The sequence below is a fragment of the Hemitrygon akajei genome, chromosome 4, assembly GCF_048418815.1.
Source record: "Hemitrygon akajei chromosome 4, sHemAka1.3, whole genome shotgun sequence".
NCBI classification, from domain to species: Eukaryota; Metazoa; Chordata; class Chondrichthyes; order Myliobatiformes; family Dasyatidae; genus Hemitrygon; species Hemitrygon akajei.
Window position 1 is genome coordinate 41,702,209 of NC_133127.1, and position 19,608 is coordinate 41,721,816.

The following is a 19,608-nucleotide window of genomic DNA, read 5'->3' on the forward strand; positions in this document are numbered from 1 at the left end:
AAGCTTTAAGAATTCACGTATGGAGAAAAAACACATCCCAGCATGTTTCTCCCGCTCCTCGAATCACCCCCTTAACTGACCTCCATTATGTCACAAACACATCACAGCAATTTCACTTTAAGATACTCTGAGAGTCCCTCACAAACTGGGCAATATGTCTCAACTTGATACTATACTGCCCCATTCAAAAGTTTGACAAAAGTCTGAAGCAGCAATAAGTCAGAAGTGCAAAAGGCTAACATAGGTGAGGCAGTAGAACAAACAATATTAAACTCAAAGCTAAACTTCAACAAGTAAAAGTTGATATAAATGCTGAATTTTACAGAAATCAAATTTAGAAAATGCGAAACAACATGGAGGCAGTAACTGAAGCATATCTGGTTTCAACTTTGGAGCTGTGCATTAAAATAATTTCAGGGCAATTTAAAAGTCAATAATTATCTGGCTGCAGTTTTAATGAGCACGTGGTTTAAACAATAAGCCAAGATGGCCTTGGTCAGCCAAGAGGAGAATTTCAGACTAAGAGTAATGATTAACAAAGCAGGATAAAAATCACTGTCAAAAGGTGTACTGGTTTCCCTCATTTTCAGCGTTAAAGACCTTTAATATTTATAGATATGATTTAAAGATCACTATCATTTATTAACCCTGTTTTAGGAAAGACGTGTTTAAACTAGAAAGGGTGAAGAAAAGATTTATGAGGATGTTACCTGGATTAGAGGACTGGAGTTCCAGGGAGATGCTGGCCAGAATAGGCCTTTATTCCTTGGAGCACAATAAAATAAGGGTGACCTTATGGAAATGTTTAAAATTATGAGAGGCACAGCTAAGGTGGACGGGAACAGTCTTTTCCCTAGGGTAGGAGAGTCCAAAACATAGGCTAAGGGTGAGAGTGAACATTTAAAAGAACCTGAAGGGCAACTTTTTTCCACAGATGGTGATGAGTGTATGAAATGTGCTGTCAGTAGTAGTTGAGGCAGATACAAGAGTATCATTTAAGAAGCACTTGGTTAGTATAGAGTGGTACGGCTTGGAGGCATACAAGCCAATCACACGAAATTGGGACTAGCTGGGTTGGCACTGTGGTCAGTATGGACTTGGGTCAAAGGCCTGTTTTCATGTGGCACTGCTCTATGAAGATTTGTCCCCTAGGATACTAGGAATTCGCTTTACTGCTACAAGTCATCACCAACAACCATTCCATTTATAAAATACCTTTTAGTGTGACAATAGGTCACAATACTTCAAAGATGTATCATTATATTAAAAAAGACTGTCTTGGAAGGACAAGGAGATTAGGACAGCGACCAAACACTAGGTCAGAGTAGTAGATGTCAAGGAGTACCTGGAGGTGGGTAGGGCAGTGGAGAGATTTCAGTAGGTTTGCGTCCAAGTTGATTGAAGACACTGTTGCATTAGTGAGACTGCCAATAAGGATGACCAAGGGGCCAGCCAGTCAGTAGGATCAGATTACTTAGTGCATACTGGACCTGATGGAGATTTTCAAAGTAGAGAGGTACCTACCCAGAGAAAGGTTTGAAAAGATGGACTAATTGCCCATGTCCTATTTACAGAGAGCCTATGTCAGTGAGCAAAGGAAAACTCCAAAGTGATGAACTTCAGCCAAGTGAAAGGTGCTTTGAACAGGCATCACAGAAGTACATGCCCCAAATTCCTCTGTGACTCATGTTATTACTCTTTTTGCAACAACAGCTGCATAGAATAAACTCTCAAAGGATTCACCACTGTGTGTTGTTCAGACTATTTATCCCAACAAGCAGGTAATATTCACAGAAAACATCTCACTTTTAAAACCCTTGACCATCATCATAAAATCTACAACTTCATCACTCCCCATCTCTGTAGTCCAAGCAGAGTCCTCTAGCGTTTGAGCTCTTTCAATGGCAGCCCGTGGAGTGTTCCTAAACTTAAATTATTCCACCAATGCTAAGGCTGCAAGTTCTGGATTTTTCTCTTCAAAACTCTAACTCCCTTTGCTGCTTTTAAAGGTTTTTTCTGTCATGTGGCCCAATATTTCCACCAATAAAACAGGAAATTATAGATGTGTAAAATTAAGAGGGGCACAGATAGAGTGAACACACAGTTCTGATAAAGTGTCTCGGCCCAAAATGTCAATTGTTTATTCATTTCCACAGATGCTGCCTGGCCTTCTGAGTTTCTCCTGCATTTGGAGTGTTACAGTCATTTTCCCTGGAAAGGGGGACTAAAAACTAGAGAGCATACAGCAGATTTAAGGTGAGAGCAGAAAGATTTACAATGGACGCAAGCAGCAGCTGCTTCCACACAGAAGGTGTGTGTATGGCATGAGCTGCCAGAGAAAGTGGTTGAGGCAGGTACATTAATGACATCTGAGAGATTTGTGTAGGTACATGGATAGGAAAGGTTTAGAGAGATAGTGGGCCATGGGCCAAACACAGGCGAATAGGATTAGCTCATTGGGCTTGGATGAGATGGGTGAAGGGCCGTTTTCTGTGCGGTGTACCTCATAAACCTCTGCTGCACTACAGCAGAGAAACCCCACAATTCACATCCTCCCCTCCTCACTGCCGTACAGCTCTCCTACTTGGGCTTCCTTACCTGCTGTTCCCTGGTTTTGCCCATTACTTAGATCAGAGCACAAGTTACAGTGGGTCAACTTTGGGGACGTAGGGAGAAAAGGGGAACACCTGGGAGGGGGGGGGGGGGAGAACCCCGACGGCACAAACAACAAGTTTCATGTGGTAATGCTTGTGTGAGGGAGCTGGGTACACTTTGCTCCACTCGAGCAACAAACAGTACAGCACAGGAATAGGCTGGTACGTCCACAATGTTGTGCAGTCTAATTAGGCTACTAATTAAAAGCCTAACTAATCCTTTTGCCTACCCCTCTATTCTCTGCACATTCACATCCCTATCTAAAATGCCTCTATTATATTTGACTCCACTACCAAACTTGGCGCACATTCTAGAATCCCACCACCGTGTTAAGTAAACTTGCCCTGCACATCACCTTTGAAGTTCCTCCTCCCCCACCCTCACCTTAAGTACATGCCTTCTAGGGGAATAGGGCACTTTATTTTTACAGAATTGGAGGCGCTGTAATAAATACCAGTTGCTTTTGTTATTAACAACACTGACCTCACTTCTAAAATACTTCACCGGCTGTGAAGTGCTTTGGGATGTTCCAGCGACGCTACACAAGTGCAAGTTTGCTCGCTATTACTCAAACACCTGCGCCTATTGTCAGCATGTCAGTCAACTACAGTAAGAAAAATGACTGGGAGGAGGGAGAGAGGAAAAGAAAGGGCTGCCTCAGACAAACAGGCCTGCTGCATCAGAGAGTAAGTAGGTACCTTTGCCTAATATTATGTTCCATGTTGATCAGTCCAGTTAGAAGACCCCAAATTACCTTCTAAACGAATCTAGAGGAGGAATTCCTCTTGCACAAGTAGAATGATACGGTGCCTCAGAAGGAAAAGAATTCAGAGAGGCTCACATAGACAATCTGGCAAAGGCCCGAGGCTTGGTAAGCTCTGAACAGAACACACGTCATTCACAAGAGCAGTGGGGACACCAGTGGCTAATGCGCCAGGGGAAAGATAGCGAGACAGTGCTCAAAAGACTTTCCACATAATTCCAACGTGCCTGCGTAAGGCATTCATCACTACAGCATCACAGAATGAACAGCAGGCTCTGGCTCCAGTAAAGGTTTAAAGTAGAATCTTAAAAATAGAAGCTGGTGAAGGGGAAGTAGAATACCACATGAGCAGGGAAAAATGCAATATGGTATTCCGCTCAAATGTTCAGCAATTAGATTCCAAATAGATGCCCAATTGGATTTTGTGAAAATTACGAATTTGGAATTAAAATTCAGAAAAATTAAGAACCCAGATGCCCAGTAGCTTAATTACTCAGTACAATATTGAAGACCGAGACCTGTTCCTGCGCTGTACTCTATGTTCACAGAAGTACTGTGCCAGCTGTAGACATAATGCCTCTCAGCTCTAAGCCATGTTCAATCCTGACCTCTGGTGCTACTGTATGCACATTTCCCTTATCAGTTGGAACTCCAGTTTTCTCCCACATCCCAAAGATGTGTGGGTTGGGAGATTAGCAGACCACTGCAAAATTCCCCACTGTGGTGCTGAATCAGATAGATGTTAATGAGAACGTGGCAGAGGGGGAAAAGAATGGGATTGCTGTATGATTAGTATCAATGGATTTAGTGGGCTAAAAAGCCTGTTCCCACTCCATATCAATGGGACTAAGCACTGCCTCACCAGGTTGTGATGTGGGAGGGCCAGGGTACTAATGGTGCTAAATTTGACAGAGTCCTGTAGTTAAGCAAATATGCGGATGGGTACGTAGCCTTACTGCTGGATGGTTTTTTTGGGAAGAGCAAAGATCTGCCCACCTTACCTCACCCACAGGTTCCCCATCCCCCTGCTTATGAGCAAACTACAATACGTTTGAAGCTGGAATTCCCCTATATCCCCTTGCACCACACAGTTATTGAATATTTTTCTATATTTACCACATCGGCCACACTCAACTCCTTTGGCTGTGAAACTCCAGAGATACCAAGTTCATAAATTTCCTTAGTATCTTTGTTTTTACTTTTGAAATCAATGTGCAGTATGGCGGTCTCTCTTCCCGCCATTACGGACAATTACACCACATGCTGCATCTGCAAACAGCATTATGAAGGACCCCATGCACCCCTCATACAATCTCTTCTCTCTCCTGCCATCTGGGAAAAGGCACCAAAGCATTCGGGCTCTCACGACCAGACTATGTAACAGTTTCTTCCCCCAAACTATCAGACTCCTCAATACCCAGAGCCTGGACTGACACCTTACTGCCCTATTGTCCTGTATTTTGTGCACTTTATGCAGTCCTGGGTAGGTCTGTAGTCTAGAGTAGGTTTTTTTATGTAGTTCAGTCTAGTTTTTGTACTGTGTCATGTAACACCACAGTCCTGAAAAACACTCTCATTTTTACTATGTACTGTACCAGCAGTTATGGTCGAAATGACAATAAAAGTGACTTGACTTGTTGACTTGAACAAGAAATACGTAATAACAACTTGCTTGGATTCCTTGCAATGAAAGGGACATGTTAAGCAAGGTTAACCACTGAGTTCAAAGGAAGTTGTAAAAAGATCCTGTTACATCAGTGTCACTGGCATTTTTATACAACAGCTTCCCATGATAATTGCTTGATTGTGAATGAATATACTAGTTCAGACTGGGGTTGGGCAAGACTGCCAGGCACCTGGGAGTTTTCACACAACGTTGCAATGGCATCAATTAAAGATTGCGCAACTATGTATAGAACATTTCTATGTTACACTTTTCCTTCTGAGCTCAACTGCAAAGCAGTGACCAGGACCCAATCTGCCCCTGATGGGATGAGGCAAAGCAGCATAAAGCACAGGTGGGTGTGGGTGAGGTGAAAACACTTCTGGACCAAAGCTGCAGTGCACACAACATGGCAACCAACCAGTGGATGCCGACTCCAGTGTTATCCTGGTATCCCCAAGAATGAGACATGTCCAGTAGACTCAAGTACAAAATGATCCCTTTCAATCTGTATTTAACTCTCTCCATTTACTTTTGGGTAGTTTTTCTTTTAAAAAAACATAGGATATAAAGCAAAGGAAACTGCCTAGTTGGCCAAACCTGCCTGCCAAAATTTGTCCTCTTCTATTCCCTTCCCCCACACCTGAACCCTCCAGTCCTTTCTCCATTCAGTCCCTCAAACTACACTATCCACTTCAATCACTTCCTATAGTAGAGTTCCTCATTCTTACCCCTCTCCTTTGGTGGGAAGGCTAATTAGCTGTAAAATTTTTGGACGTGGGGCGCAGATCATCTGTTTACTAGTGTCCTATCACATGCAGCTTGCAAAGATCATCAGCTCTGAAGTGGAACCATCGAAAATAAAGATACTTTGGAAAGACTTGGGAGCCACAGGAGTGAGAGTTGCATTAGCAAATGGCTAACGTTTGTCAACAGCCAAGAGAGTGATTTATTTAGTCACTTGGTGATACAGCACAGAGTAGGCCCGTCAGGTCCTCCAAGCTACACTGCCTCGACAACCCGATTTAACCCTCACCTAATCACGGGACAACTTACAATGACCAATTAACCTACCTGGTAGGTTTTGAGACTGTGGGAGGAAACCTGAGCACCCGGGGGGGGGGGGGGGGGGGGGGAGGAAGCCACACATTCCATGGGGAGGACGTACACACTCCTTTCAGATGACTCTGGGATTGGACTCCGGCACCCTGAGCGGTAACAGCTAACCACTACGCTACCGCGGTGTCCACGTGACTGGTGTGTGGAACATTCGAGGAAAGTGGGTGAACTGGAATCGGACCAACGATTTGTACTCCCTCAAATTTGTTGTGTCTCCTTGAATCAAGTGACATTGTTGGCTATTTCACTCAAGATCAAAAACATTACAAGCGGTCAGGAGTTGCATGACAGAACAGTTTAAAAACAGCAAATTTTACCACATTTGTGAGCCAGATGGGTTTTCACTGAAATCAGCTCGTTTCATGGTTACCGACGCAAACTCTAAGTTTTTTATTTTAATTCCAGTTTAGTCAAGTGATGGGATTTAAGATCCATGGCTGCATGGTGGATTCAAAGCTATGCTTCTTAGTCAGTAGTGTGAACTTCATGGATTACCATATGTTACTGGGGCCATAGCACCCTGCTTCCCTGCTGCACCATACTGGAGCTGTAGGTGGAACCCAGGCAACGGTGAAGATTAAACGGAGATGTAAAGAAAGCTGCGCTTACCCTGGAGATGGTCAGCGGCATGTTGAAATCTCTGCCACCTTGAAGTCTGAATCCCCACGGGGCTGGGCCAACCAGAGAGACCGTGTAGTTGCTCATTATTGGCGTGCTCCCTCTCACTCACACTCCGGGGTCCAAATCAGCAAACTGCAGATGTGATTTTAAAAAATTACTACAAACGTGCACAGTTGCTATACTTCTACACAAAGCAATGACAGAAATCCTCTTAAAAAGTTTTGCTTTTTTCTCACATTACAAATGCAATTCTTGTGCAGAAACAGGCCATTCACTTCAACAGGTGCAGCTGAGCACTGAGCAGCGACACACCGACATACTTAACGCCTTGTCCTTGACTACATTTACACTGTCACAATTGCTCCAGTGATACTGAGATCACATTCTCACCACCCACTGGGAGAAATTTATCTCTATTTTCCATTAGGGACAGTTCTTATAATGATGGCCTCTAGTTTTGTCTGCTGACTCAATCCTAATCACATTTTTCTTGATATGCAAAGAACGTAACTGCATTCTGTGAGTTGATTCAAACTGTCTGCAGCATGAAAATTGTAGATGAGCAGTACATTCGAATTACTCATTCACCTCTCAAATACAATGCAATCCTGTGTCCATCAAATGTTTCAAGCTAGTCCTTGCACACCTTGCACTAAAATAAAGCTGTGGTGTTGAAAGTGCGTCCCGTCAAGGCTACACAGACATGTTAATAGATTAACCAGACTTTGAAAAGCATTGCCAACTTCATTCAGCATGGATACAGTAATCTGTCAGAAATAGTGAAATGCAGGAGGCTTCAATGTAGGGCCCTGAGAGTGGATTCACCTGCTGTTTGCATGGATGCCCAACTAATACATTGCCAAGCATTAGTGCATACCACTTTTACAACTACGTTCCTTACATCAGATTAGACAAAATAGATGCAAATTGGTACCACATGGAGCGAAGTAGCAAGCAGCTAAACAGGGGGACTGAATCATCTGGCAAAAATTACCCAGCCACATCCTTCTCTGTCATGCAAAAATCAAACAGATATTACAGCCGAATTCAGCCCTTCAGGCCACTAAGTTTTACCTTTGAGGCACACAGCTTATTGGTCTTGAGAGCAGAGTGCAGTACTGTACCCGTGTCGAAAGGCTACAGAGAATAAAGCTGCACAAGGTTTGGCTGCCAACACCCACTATATATAACGAAGCCACTGTAAGATTACACCAAAGCATTGGAGGGCTACACCATGACGCAAGGTGACCAATTTAACTGCTTTGATTTTATTAGCAGACTAGGACCCTACTTTATTAGCAGGTAGACCTGGAACAGTGGTTCAGGAATCCGTGCTTGGGTGCTCTGATTATGAACTCTAACTGGAAGCTTGGCAAGAGACCAGAAGACCAGAATGACATCCTCCTAACTCTACCCACCTTACACTGGTTACAACACTAAACTAAATTAAACTAAAACTCACTCCCAGCTGCAGCATTGTTTCCTTTTTCACGACACTGATCAAGCCCTTCTTGAAGTCTTCACCTCAACCACTCCTAAGGGGAACGAGTTCCGCATTCTCACTTCTCTCTGGCTAATGGGAATTCCCGTAGAATTCCACAAATTAATTTCTCCTTCTGCAAAAAAAAACACAAAACCGCTGAAGGAACTCAGCTGGACGAGCAGCATTTTTGGAGAGGGAGGAACTGTTGATGTTTCTGGTCAGGACCCTGCCTACACCTGTCCTGATGCAGAGCCTCTACCCAAAAACATGGGCAATCCCTTTCACCTTCACCCCCCCACTGAAGATGCTCTCAACCTGTTGAGTTATTTCAGCAGTTTTACCTTTTGCTCCAGGTACCAGCTTCTGAGTCCCTTCCATCTCTGACTTCCTTCTTGATGTTGACTTGCTATTTAGGACTGAGCACTAAATGCTTTGTGGTTTCAAAACCATTTTAAGCAAACACAACCAACCACTAAGCTTTTTTGAATCTCTACACTCTTAATGACAGGAAAGAGAAGATTTAAAGCAGTGCTTCAGACCCTGCTGAAGTCATCACGGGGGGGGGGGGGGGGGGGGGGGGGAAACTGGGTGAGCCACACTTCACATTTCAGGTGTAACATTAAACTAAGATGTGAAGTGGCTGCTTTGAGAACTCGCTATCCCAAACTTTTAAAAGCAAGACTTCTCTCGGGTGCATTTACCCATACCGTGCAAACAAATTATCTGATCATTAACCTCACCGTTGCTCTGTGACATCTAGCTGTGTGCAAATTGGCTGTCACATTACCATGGAAACTTCTTAAGTAATTTATAAACCAAGAAAGAGGTGGGTAAGTCCCAAGAGCAAAGAGAGAAATGCAAATTTTGACTGCAAACATTCCTTCTTTGACAAGCAACGGCATTTTTGACTTTGGGAGCATTAATGGAAGCTTATTGCCTCTCAAACACCAAGCCCTCCCACTCAGGAGGCGGCTTGTTCCCCCCCCCCCCCCCGGTACTTTTGCAAACATGATCACTGTATGCCTGAAGAATTACAGGCCATCACAACCCAACGTAGCTTGGGAAGTTCCATGATCTCTCCAAGCTTCACAAACCAAAAATCTCAAGTTCAGTGTTGTGAGCTAGGGCTGATTTTTTTTAAAAACAGCATCTGTACAACCTCAGGATACTGATAGGAATCTGAGAAATACAGCACAGAAATTGACCTGTCAACCCACCAAGCATGCACCAACCACAAATCAACCATTTACAATAATCCTGCACAGATCCCATTTTTTTCTCCCCACCTTGACAGCTCCTCGCCAGATTCCACTACTCACCCACACACTAGGACTGACTTAGAGCAGCCAATTCATTTACCAGCCAACAGATCTTTAGAATGCGAGAAGAAACCTCAGCACCCAAAGAAAACCCACACGGATACTCACAAATTCAATGCAGAGAGTACCCAAGGTGAGGGCTGGACTTGGATTTCTGGCACTGAGGTAGCGGCTCCACAGAATGCGCTAGTCTACTGCTCAGAGGCACATGCCCCAAAGTAATCAGTCAAGTACTTTAAACGTAAGCACGATCCCACCAGGACAATTTGTGTGTTATACTATTCAAGTGATCACCATTAGCCAGAACACAGAACTCCTGCTCTTCTATAAATTGGTACCTTAGAAACTTATTTCTACCTCTGGGAAGACAAGGCCTTAATTTAACATCTTAGCCAAAAGACAATGAACCAGATGGGTTTCATTGTCTGCTGAGTTTGGGCTGAGGGTTTTGTAAGGGGAAGCACAAGCCAAACAGACCATATCTAAATACAATCTGGTGACCACGAATGTAAAGGTCAGAAACAGGAGAATGGAAAATTGCTTTGGCTGTGATTGCCTTTTTCCTGTCACCTTGCCTGCAAACTCAAGCCAAACCTGCACCACCACCCTTGAAGAGAAGCCAAGACTGGAGCATCATCCTGACACAAGGAAGTGTGTGCTTTAAGCAGGGAACAGACAAAGAACAATGAACAAGTTATTTGTCGTGGCAGCCTGTGGATGGAATAGTTGCCATCGCCCACTACTTCACAGCCAAAAAGTTGTAAACGTAGCTTTAACATCACTAACGTTGCTGCTAAACTGCTTAGTTTGGAAAGTTCCACTGACTGCTTGGTACAAGTATTAATATTCTGCACAAAGTGAAAGAAGAATCCAAGCTCCCAATTAGTGATTCCCTACACCAACCTCACAGATTGATACCCACGTTAATAGCCACAACAAAATGGCAAGTGCAAGAAGCCGAAAGACAAACACGGTGAAGATGCTTTGTCTATTTAGAACTCCTGCAAAATCTTCCTATCAGTCAGGTAAAGGCCAGGAACACCAGATGGACTTTCAAACCTCTAGCAGATTGCTCCAAGGCCACTGGTTATAATGAGATGCACCTTGTCAGGGTTCGATTTTATGATGCAATTGTGTACAGATGTTCTCTCTCATGAGAGATGTTCCTTGGCATAAAGGATGATTTGCTTTCAATAGGGTTTGTGGATCCAGGGGTCAACAAGGAATATGTGGGGACCACAAGCTCTGTCAAGTGGGACATAGGTTACTTGGGTGGTTTGGGAAGTGATGCACTCCTTCCATCACATACACTGGACTTGTGAATGCTTCAGATGAATGGACTTGATATTGTTAGTGCTACCTCAAGAGCTCCTTCCCTTCTTGAGTGGCCAGTGATTCCCTCACATTGATTGGGAGACTTCAAGAGCATAAATACCGTAGATTCCGGACTACAGAGCGCACCTGATTTTAAGCCGCTGGCTCTAATTTTAGAAATAAAATCATTTTTTTAAATGTAAAGGCCGCACCGGATTTTAGGCCGCACCGGATTTTCGGCCGCAGGTGTCCCACGTTGTAATATGAGATATTTACACAGAAAGATATTACACGTGAGGATTTTTTTTAACTTTTAATTAAATCCATATGGTAACAAAAACAAATACATATTGCAAATGCTTTTTTTCGAACCGTGCCCGTACGCGGCTACTTTTAAATATACGTTGCGTATACTTCTTTACTGAACAACATTCCAATATCTCCTAACGACTGGTAAAAAATATATATACTGCAGCCTACCAGGAAAAGTTATTGATACCTTTAACTTAAAAGCAGATTTCGCTCGGATCCAAAGCCGCTCGCGTAATGCGCTCCCCCCTCCTTTCCGTTTCATCGCAAACGGCATTTAAAAGCAGATTTCGCTCGGATCCAAAGCCGCTCGCGTAATGCGCTCCCCCCTCCTTTCCGTTTCATCGCAAACGGCATTTTCCCACAAGACACCGCGAAACCGGGTGTGTCGTCATAGCATCCCGCGATGTAGTACAGAAAACAAATATAGTTTAAACTAAGTAGGGTAGGTAGCACAATGCTTCGAGTGTTTTCCATGTTGATGAGGGTGAGTACAAATGACTGATTTACAATAATTTAATTGTGAAAGTGCGCTTGATTTATCGTACAATTTCATTGGACCTCTGTGAACTACTCATCAATTTTATTGGTCTACTGTTACGAGGCAAAATGTTTACGAGGCGGCATGAAAAAAACCTTGCATTAGCCGCTTCGGATTATTGGCCGCAAAGTTCAAAGCTGTTCAAAATGTGGGAAAAAAGTAGCGGCTTAAAATCCGGAATCTACGGTAATTCTCTTCCTGTTACATAACACACAACCATAGAGCTGCTTTGAGAATCAGCTGTCAAATAGACAACTGCTGTGTCTGTCGCTGAGATTTTCATGTTTTTACAGTGGTAAAGGGCTAATACTGATCTGGAGATTGAGATTTGGGGGCAACGACTCACTTCAATCTCCAACAACCTCTCACCATCTCTGCATTTTAATTCTCATTCTCTTGCCCATCCCCAAATTTATTCACACCACTGTTCGTCACTTCCAGCTGCCGCACACTTGAACTGTGCAATCCGCTCCTCTTATTCTCCCCTACGGTCTCTTGTTATACGGGTGAAAGTGTCAGTGTTTGCAGAGATGTAAAACAAAGCTTTTCTCTCTGAGGTAGACATTGAAGATCTGTGCTGCTACAATAAAGATTTAAATGAGCCCTATGAAGTCACAGAGTACTAAAGCACAGAAACAGGCCCTTTGGCCTATCCAATTGATGCCAACTTCCGCCCTGTCCCATCTAGCCTATCCTTCTCATTCATGTACCTAACTAAGCTTTTGTTACAGTTGGACTTGCATCTACAACTTCCACTGACAACACTCACGCCACCCTCTGGGTGAGGAGGCATTGCCCTCAGATTCCATTTGGTAATTTTACCTTTCGCACTGAATCTGTGACCTCATCCTAATTATGACCATCATGATTTTGTACACCACAGTAAGATCTCCCCCTTGTTCTCCTGCACTCGGGGGAGCGGGGTCATGGCCTGTTCAGCCTTTCCCTGTAGCTCAGGTCCTTGATTCCAAGCAACACCCTTGTGAATTTTCCCTGTATTCTTGTAAGCTTATTGATTTATACTTTTCCTGTAGTAAACTGGTCAGAACTGCACACTGTTTTTGTTCACCTATACTAAATATATCATGTGACAGGTCTTCAAATTTATTCCCACTTAAGTATCTTCAGCTGCTTTAGTGTGTCTGTGTTGATAAATTGCTTGTATATTTGATTTTTTTTCCCTAAATTTAAAAAAATATTGTCCTCAGCTAGTTAAGGTTTCATGACTTTGGGTAATGATATCAAGTCTTTTGGTTTAAGGAGACCGGAGGAAGTGATAGTTAGAGCTGTGTAAGATTATGAGGGGCATGGACAGGATGAATGACTTTTTCCTCAGGGAGGGGGTGCTAAAAAAAACAAGAGGGCATAGGTTTAGGATCAGAAGTGAGAGTTTAAAAAGGACATCAGTGGCAGCTTCTTCATGCAGAGTGGTGCATATCTGGAATGAGCTGCCACAAATAGTACTTGCTGAGGTACTTAAAGCAAGGTTAAGCAGGGTTGTTCCCTGCTTAAAGCACACACTTCCTTGTGTCAGGATGATGCTCCATTCTTGGCTTCTCTTCAAGGGTGGACTTTGGTGGTGCAGGTTTGGCTTGAGTTTGCAGGCAAGGTGACAGGAAAAAGGCAATCACAGCCAAAGCAATAGTACTTGCAAATAGTACTTAGCAACATTTAAAAGCCATCTAGACAAGCCCATGGATGGATAGGGGAGGTGTGTGGGCTAGAGGCCAAATGCAGGTGGATGGCACTAGCCCACTGGGCATGCATGAGTTGGGCTGAAGAATGTTTCCATTCTTTACGACTTTTGAGTCCATGAAAAGATGTTTGGAGAGTTACATCCATAGGAGATCAATTTGTCCAAATTTGGCAAATGCGACTAGCTTTGGTCAGCATGGATGAATTGGGCCAAAAAGCCTGTTTCTGTGCTGTATGACTAAGTATACCTCCTATAACAAAAAAATCTACAAACACTAAAGGCCTCACTAAAAACGTTAAACTTCACCAAACAAAAGAGTCACCATAACTGCTCTTCAAATGGCAGAGGTTAAATATTGATCTTTATACAAACCAAGTTTGACTTCAATGCTGCAAACATTTAGGTGTGTGTGCATACATGCCTGCACATTTTTCATTTCCAATGCATCTACCAAAGCAACGTGAACAAAAATAAACTCAAGAATGTACAGTTTTAACACTCAACTGCCTTGTTTATTACATCCTATTGTTGGTCTATATGCTTCAGCCCTTCATCTGGTAAGGACTTGAAGGATGCTTCTGTATAGGAGGCTCATGAAGCATAAGTTTTACCATATCAATAAATGCACACCATCGGGCAGGAGAAACAGAACCCTGGAGCTGCTTCCCGTCAACCAATTGGTTCTTGATGCAATTAGCTTACACTCAGTGGCCACTTTATTAGGCACACCTCATTAATGCAAATATAATCAGCCAATTACGTGCAGCAACTCAGTGCATAAAAGCATGAAGTCATGGTCAAGAGGTTCAGTTGTTGTTCAGGTTTAACATCAGAATGGGAAATAAACGTACTTAAGTGAATTTGACCGTAAAATGATTGTTGGTGCCTGATAGGATGGTTTGAGTATCTCAGAAACTGCCGATCTTCTGGGATTTTCACTCAACAGTCTCTAGAATTTTCAAAGAAGGGTATGAAAAACAAACACCATCCAGCGAGCTACGGCTCTGAGGGCAAACATGCCTTGCTAATGACAGAGGGGAGAGGAGAATAGCCAGAGTGGGTCAAGCTGACAGGAAGACAACAGTAACTCAAATAACCACACATTACAACAATGGTGTGCAGAAGAGCATCTCTGAATGCATGCACGTGTCAAACCTTGAAATGGACACAGACCACCACTTGGCCAAACACACACACTCAGTGGACAGTGAACATAGAATAGCAACACTATGACCACTTTGCACTAAAAGGTAGTGCCAGAAGAAGTACCGAAGAAACCACAACCAAAAGAGTTGAATGACTTCAGACCTGTTGCCTTGACGTCGCACGTGATGAAGACCATGGAGCGGCTGATAATACAGAATCTGAGGCCACAAACCAGGCACGCCCAGGATCCTCTTCAGTTTGCGTATAAGGAGAAGGTGGGAGTGGAGGATGCTATCACGTATTTGCTGCACAAATCACTCTCTCACCTAGAGGGGGTCAGTTGTGCTGTGAGGATTACATTCCTTGACTTCTCTAGTGCCTTTAACACCATCCAGCCCAAGATCTTAAGGCACAAACTAACGGAGATGGGAGTAGACTCTCACATGGTGGATTGGATAGTGGACTACTTGACAGATAGACCTCAGTATGTGCGGTTGGGAGACTGTAGGTCTGACACGGTGGTCAGCAGCACAGGGGCTGCCGCAGGGAACCGTACTCTCTCCGGTTCTGTTCACCCTGTACACATCAGACTTCCAATATAACTCGGAGTCCTGCCATGTGCAGAAGTTTGCTGATGACACGGCCATAGTGGGGTGTGTCAGGAATGGACAGGAGGAGGAGTATAGGAAACTGATACAGGACTTTGTGATATGGTGCAACTCAAACTACCTGCGTCTCAATATCACCAAGACCAAGGAGATGGTGGTGGACTTTAGGAGATCTAGGCCTCATATGGAGCCAGTGATCATTAATGGAGAATGTGTGGAGCAGGTTAAGACCTACAAGTATCTGGGAGTACACTTAGACGAGAAGCTAGACTGGACTGCCAACACAGATGCCTTGTGCAGGAAGGCACAGAGTCGACTGCACTTCCTAAGAAGGTTGGCGTCATTCAATGTCTGTAGTGAGATGCTGAAGATGTTCTATAGGTCAGTTGTGGAGAGCGCCCTCTTCTTTGTGGTAGCGTGTTGGGGAGGAAGCATTAAGAAGAGGGACGCCTCACGTCTTAATAAGCTGGTAAGGAAGGCGGGCTCTGTCGTGGGCAAAGTACTGGAGAGTTTAACATCGGTAGCTGAGCGAAGGGCGCTGAGTAGGCTACGGTCAATTATGGATAACTCTGAACATCCTCTACATAGCACCATCCAGAGACAGTGAAGCAGTTTCAGCGACAGGTTACTATCGATGCAATGCTCCTCAGACAGGATGAAGAGGTCAATACTCCCCAATGCCATTAGGCTTTACAATTCTACCGCCAGGACTTAAGAACTTTTTAAAAGCTATTATTAATGCTTTTTGAGATAGTGATTTAGATGCATATCATATTTTTTACTGAGTTAAGTATTGTATGTAATTAGTTTTGCTACAACAAGTGTATGGGACATTGGAAAAAAGTTGAATTTCCCCATGGGGATGAATAAAGTATCTATCTATCTATCTATCAGATGTTTTTACAGACCTGGGTGACTTCTTCCAAATCATCCGTCAAACAGTTTAAATCTCCTTTTCTCCTGTCTCTTTCTTCCATTTCAAGGTGGGTGGGGTCCTGTCGGAGCCCAGGATCTACTGCTGCGCTCAAACTACATTCCTCACAGGCGGTGGATTCTTGCTCTCTGAACTTGCCAAGCAGCTTGGCACTTTTGTATCCCCAGGAGCGTCCTGGAAGACACACGCCACCCGATCCTTCGCCGATGTCACTGACTGAAGCGCCGCGGCAGATTGAAACATTGAGACTGCAGGCGCAGCTACCAGAGGCCTCTGCACTCAAGCGATCTATCTCTCAAAGGTGAGAGAGAGTCTGCTGGCTTTCAAGTTGGGGGAACTCAAATAAGGGACACTACAGATTGTAGCATCAAAACAGCATGCTGTAGCCTGTCTGAGATATCGAAGTGTTGAGACCGACAGTAGTTTTCGATGGACGCTGGATCATGGTCTTTGCTATTGCCTGCATGGCGAGTGGTGGGGGCAAATTCTTTTGCTAGATCATTGGGAGGGGTAGTTTGATGCTTTTGCTACTGATTGTGCATGGGAGGGGGAGGGGGACTTTGGAGGGGGTCTAACACTTTCTGTCATTCATTCTTTGGGGTGTTTCATGGATGTCTGCAAAGAGTAAGGATTTCAAGTTCTATACTGTATACATTCTCTAACATTAAATTGAACCACTGAACATCTTGCTCTTGTAAAAATTGCATCGAGCTTATTGTGTTTTGCCTCGTGAATGCAGCCGATATGATGCAGAGTACCGGCAATGCCACTACAGGTGCGTTTTTCATTGTATTCATGTACTTGTGCATTTGCTGATAACTACGATTTCCGAGAGAGTGCTAAAAAGATGGCAGGCTGTTGCAGAGGCCAAAATTCATTGGGTTCAGTTACAACCTCAGTGGCTTAGAAAAAAAGGGAACCGATGACTGAAAAGTGGTTGAGATCGAAGAGCAGCAATGGGGGTTAAGGGAAAGTGGGCCAAATAGAAGAGGTGGAAGAATCCGGTAACAGTGTGAGCTGCAAGAGGTGGGAAGTGACTCAGATGAAGAAATTCTCCGATTAGCAAGTAACAAACAACACTCAGAAGATCATTCAGCTCATCGAGTTTAGACAACGACAAAAACTAAGCATCAAGAAATCCTGCATTTGTAAGCAACACACACAAAATTCCGGCAGCATCTAATGAAGGGTCTCACCCCGAAATGTTGATTTGCTATTCCCCTCCGTAGATGCTGCCTGATTTGCTGAGTTCCTTCAGCATTTTGTGTAAACATTCAGAAGACATTGTCCACATACTCAGCAGCATTTAATACAAGACTCTATATATATCAGCTTGCATGGGTGAACTTAAGCTGATTGGATGACACTTAAGCACACAATGTCCTAACCCTACAGCCAGGGCCCAAGATATCGAATTTGGATCTGCAGGGAGGTCTAATGATCAGTGCAAAGCCAGCAGTTATTTTCCTGGGCTTATCGCAGACCCTGTGTCTTTATAAGTTATTACTGTTTCTCCCAAAACACTGCCTTAAATCCAGTGTAAATTTCACAGGCTAGGCAGCTAAGTTTATTCTGCAAACGCGTATTCTTATACTTCAGCTCAGTTTTACAATTTGGAAGGTCATCTCATTCACTTTTTTCCCATCGTTGTAGGCTGCACAATTCTCCTTTATAGTATGAGTATTTACCGCAGCTGGACAAGTGTGGGATGCTTTTCCAAAATGAACTCAAAATATCTGGACCCAGAGCCATGAGATCAAGAAAAAAGGCTTGCTTATCTTCAGGGCATTGAAGTAATGTTTGTATTGTTGCTTCTCATATAATAAACAATGTGCTGAGAAAGCACCCCAGCATTGAGGACACCTTCAAAAGACAACGCCTCAAAAAGGCAGCATCCATCAAATACCTCCATCAACTAGGACATACTCCTTATTACTGCCATCAGAGAGGAGGTGCAGGAGCCTGAAGAGACACACTCAACATTGTAGGAACAGCTTATTCCCCTCTGCAATCAGATTTCTGAACAGATAATAAACCAAGTCATCAACACTACCTCACTATTTCTGCACAACTTATTTAATTTTTTAATATATTTCTTGTTGTCATTTATAGTGCTTATGTATAGCACTGTACTGCCGCCACAAAACAAATTTCACAACATGTGTCAATAATATTAAACCTGACTCTGATAAAAACAATGTCATACTGGCCTAACTAACCAGGGATACTGGTTGAGATACAGATGTACCCTGAAGTCACTAGGAATAACTCTACCGCAATTCAGAATAAACTCAGAGCTTCGAGGTACCCAGAAGGTATGCAGGCTTGATCATGTGGATTTGAATCTAAGTGGGTGGCTGTATCTTAATTTTCATCTTTAACACTCATCCAAGCTCCCATCTCTGCTTCTACTGCACTGGAGTCTCAGTCTGAATTAAGTGTTCGAGTTACTACATGACTTCCTAGCGGAGGTGGCAGCTCACACATCCTTAAAGGCACCCAAGAACATAATCCCCAGAACCTGTTTTAATCTACTGACATTAAACATCAATGAATAACAGAACTGTGATAGAAAGAACAAGCGTTGACATTCAGCTCCTAAATATCTGACAGTGGAAAGGGCTAGCTGGCCCATGGTAGCGCAGCGGTTAGCGCTTCGCTTTGCAGCGTCAGATATAACTTTGAGGTTCAATTCTTCCCACTGTCTGTACGTTCTCCCGTGGGGTTCTTCTGCGTGCTCCAGCTTCCTTGCATGTTGCAAAGATGCATGGGTTACAGTTAGTGAGTTGTGGGCAGGCTACGTTGGCACCAAAGTATGGCAATACTTGCATGCTGCCCAGCACAATCCTTGCTAAATTTGATGTATTTCACTGTATGTTTTGATGTGTATGTCACAAATGACACTAAATCTAGCTATTATTACAGAATTTGCACTGTCTGTCTCAACCAGGTGGGTGTTCCTGGGATAAAAATTCACTCCTCCTATCAAACTAACATGATGAAAGTCAAAATTAAGATTTCTTCTACCTAAAGATACTTTAGCATTTAGACAAGTACTTGCATCACCAAGATGTAAAAGCGGGTAAGGAAGAATCATGTAGAGGTAGCACAGGTGGAATGGACGTCATGGGCTGAAGGGCACATTTTTTGTGTTATATGATTTTGACTGAAAGGCACGAGAGATCAGTTAATTTGATAACACCACACCCTACCATACACAGAAAGTAGCAGAACTTTCAATAGCACTGATATACAGAGGGCCCCTAAAGCACAAAGTGTAGAGTTTGCCTAAAGAAGCAACACAAGTAGATAGGGTGGAAAATGTGGAGTATGTTGTGGCTTGCTTTCACTGGTTTAGCGTTGAGATTGAAAGTCAGAAAGTTATACCACTGTTGCAGAAAACTGTGGTGGCCGCATTTGAAGCAATTATTATGTAC

General features: G+C 43.5%; 1 protein-coding gene across 7 annotated transcripts in view; it reads right to left on the minus strand.

The window, feature by feature from the left end:
• Window positions 1-19,608, minus strand: part of LOC140726278 (PDZ and LIM domain protein 5-like) — a 247,637-nt gene that overhangs the window by 216,776 nt on the left and 11,253 nt on the right. For 5 of the 7 annotated variants that reach the window (XM_073042451.1, XM_073042450.1, XM_073042445.1 and 2 more), the window contains exon 2: window positions 6,810-6,953. In XM_073042451.1, coding sequence (XP_072898552.1) covers window positions 6,810-6,905 — 96 coding nt within the window. In that variant the 5' untranslated portion in view covers window positions 6,906-6,953. Of the gene's footprint in view, window positions 1-6,809; window positions 6,954-7,057; window positions 7,180-7,895; window positions 7,994-19,608 lie in introns of those variants that run through there. The other 2 variants (XM_073042446.1, XM_073042449.1) reach the window with 2 other exon arrangements.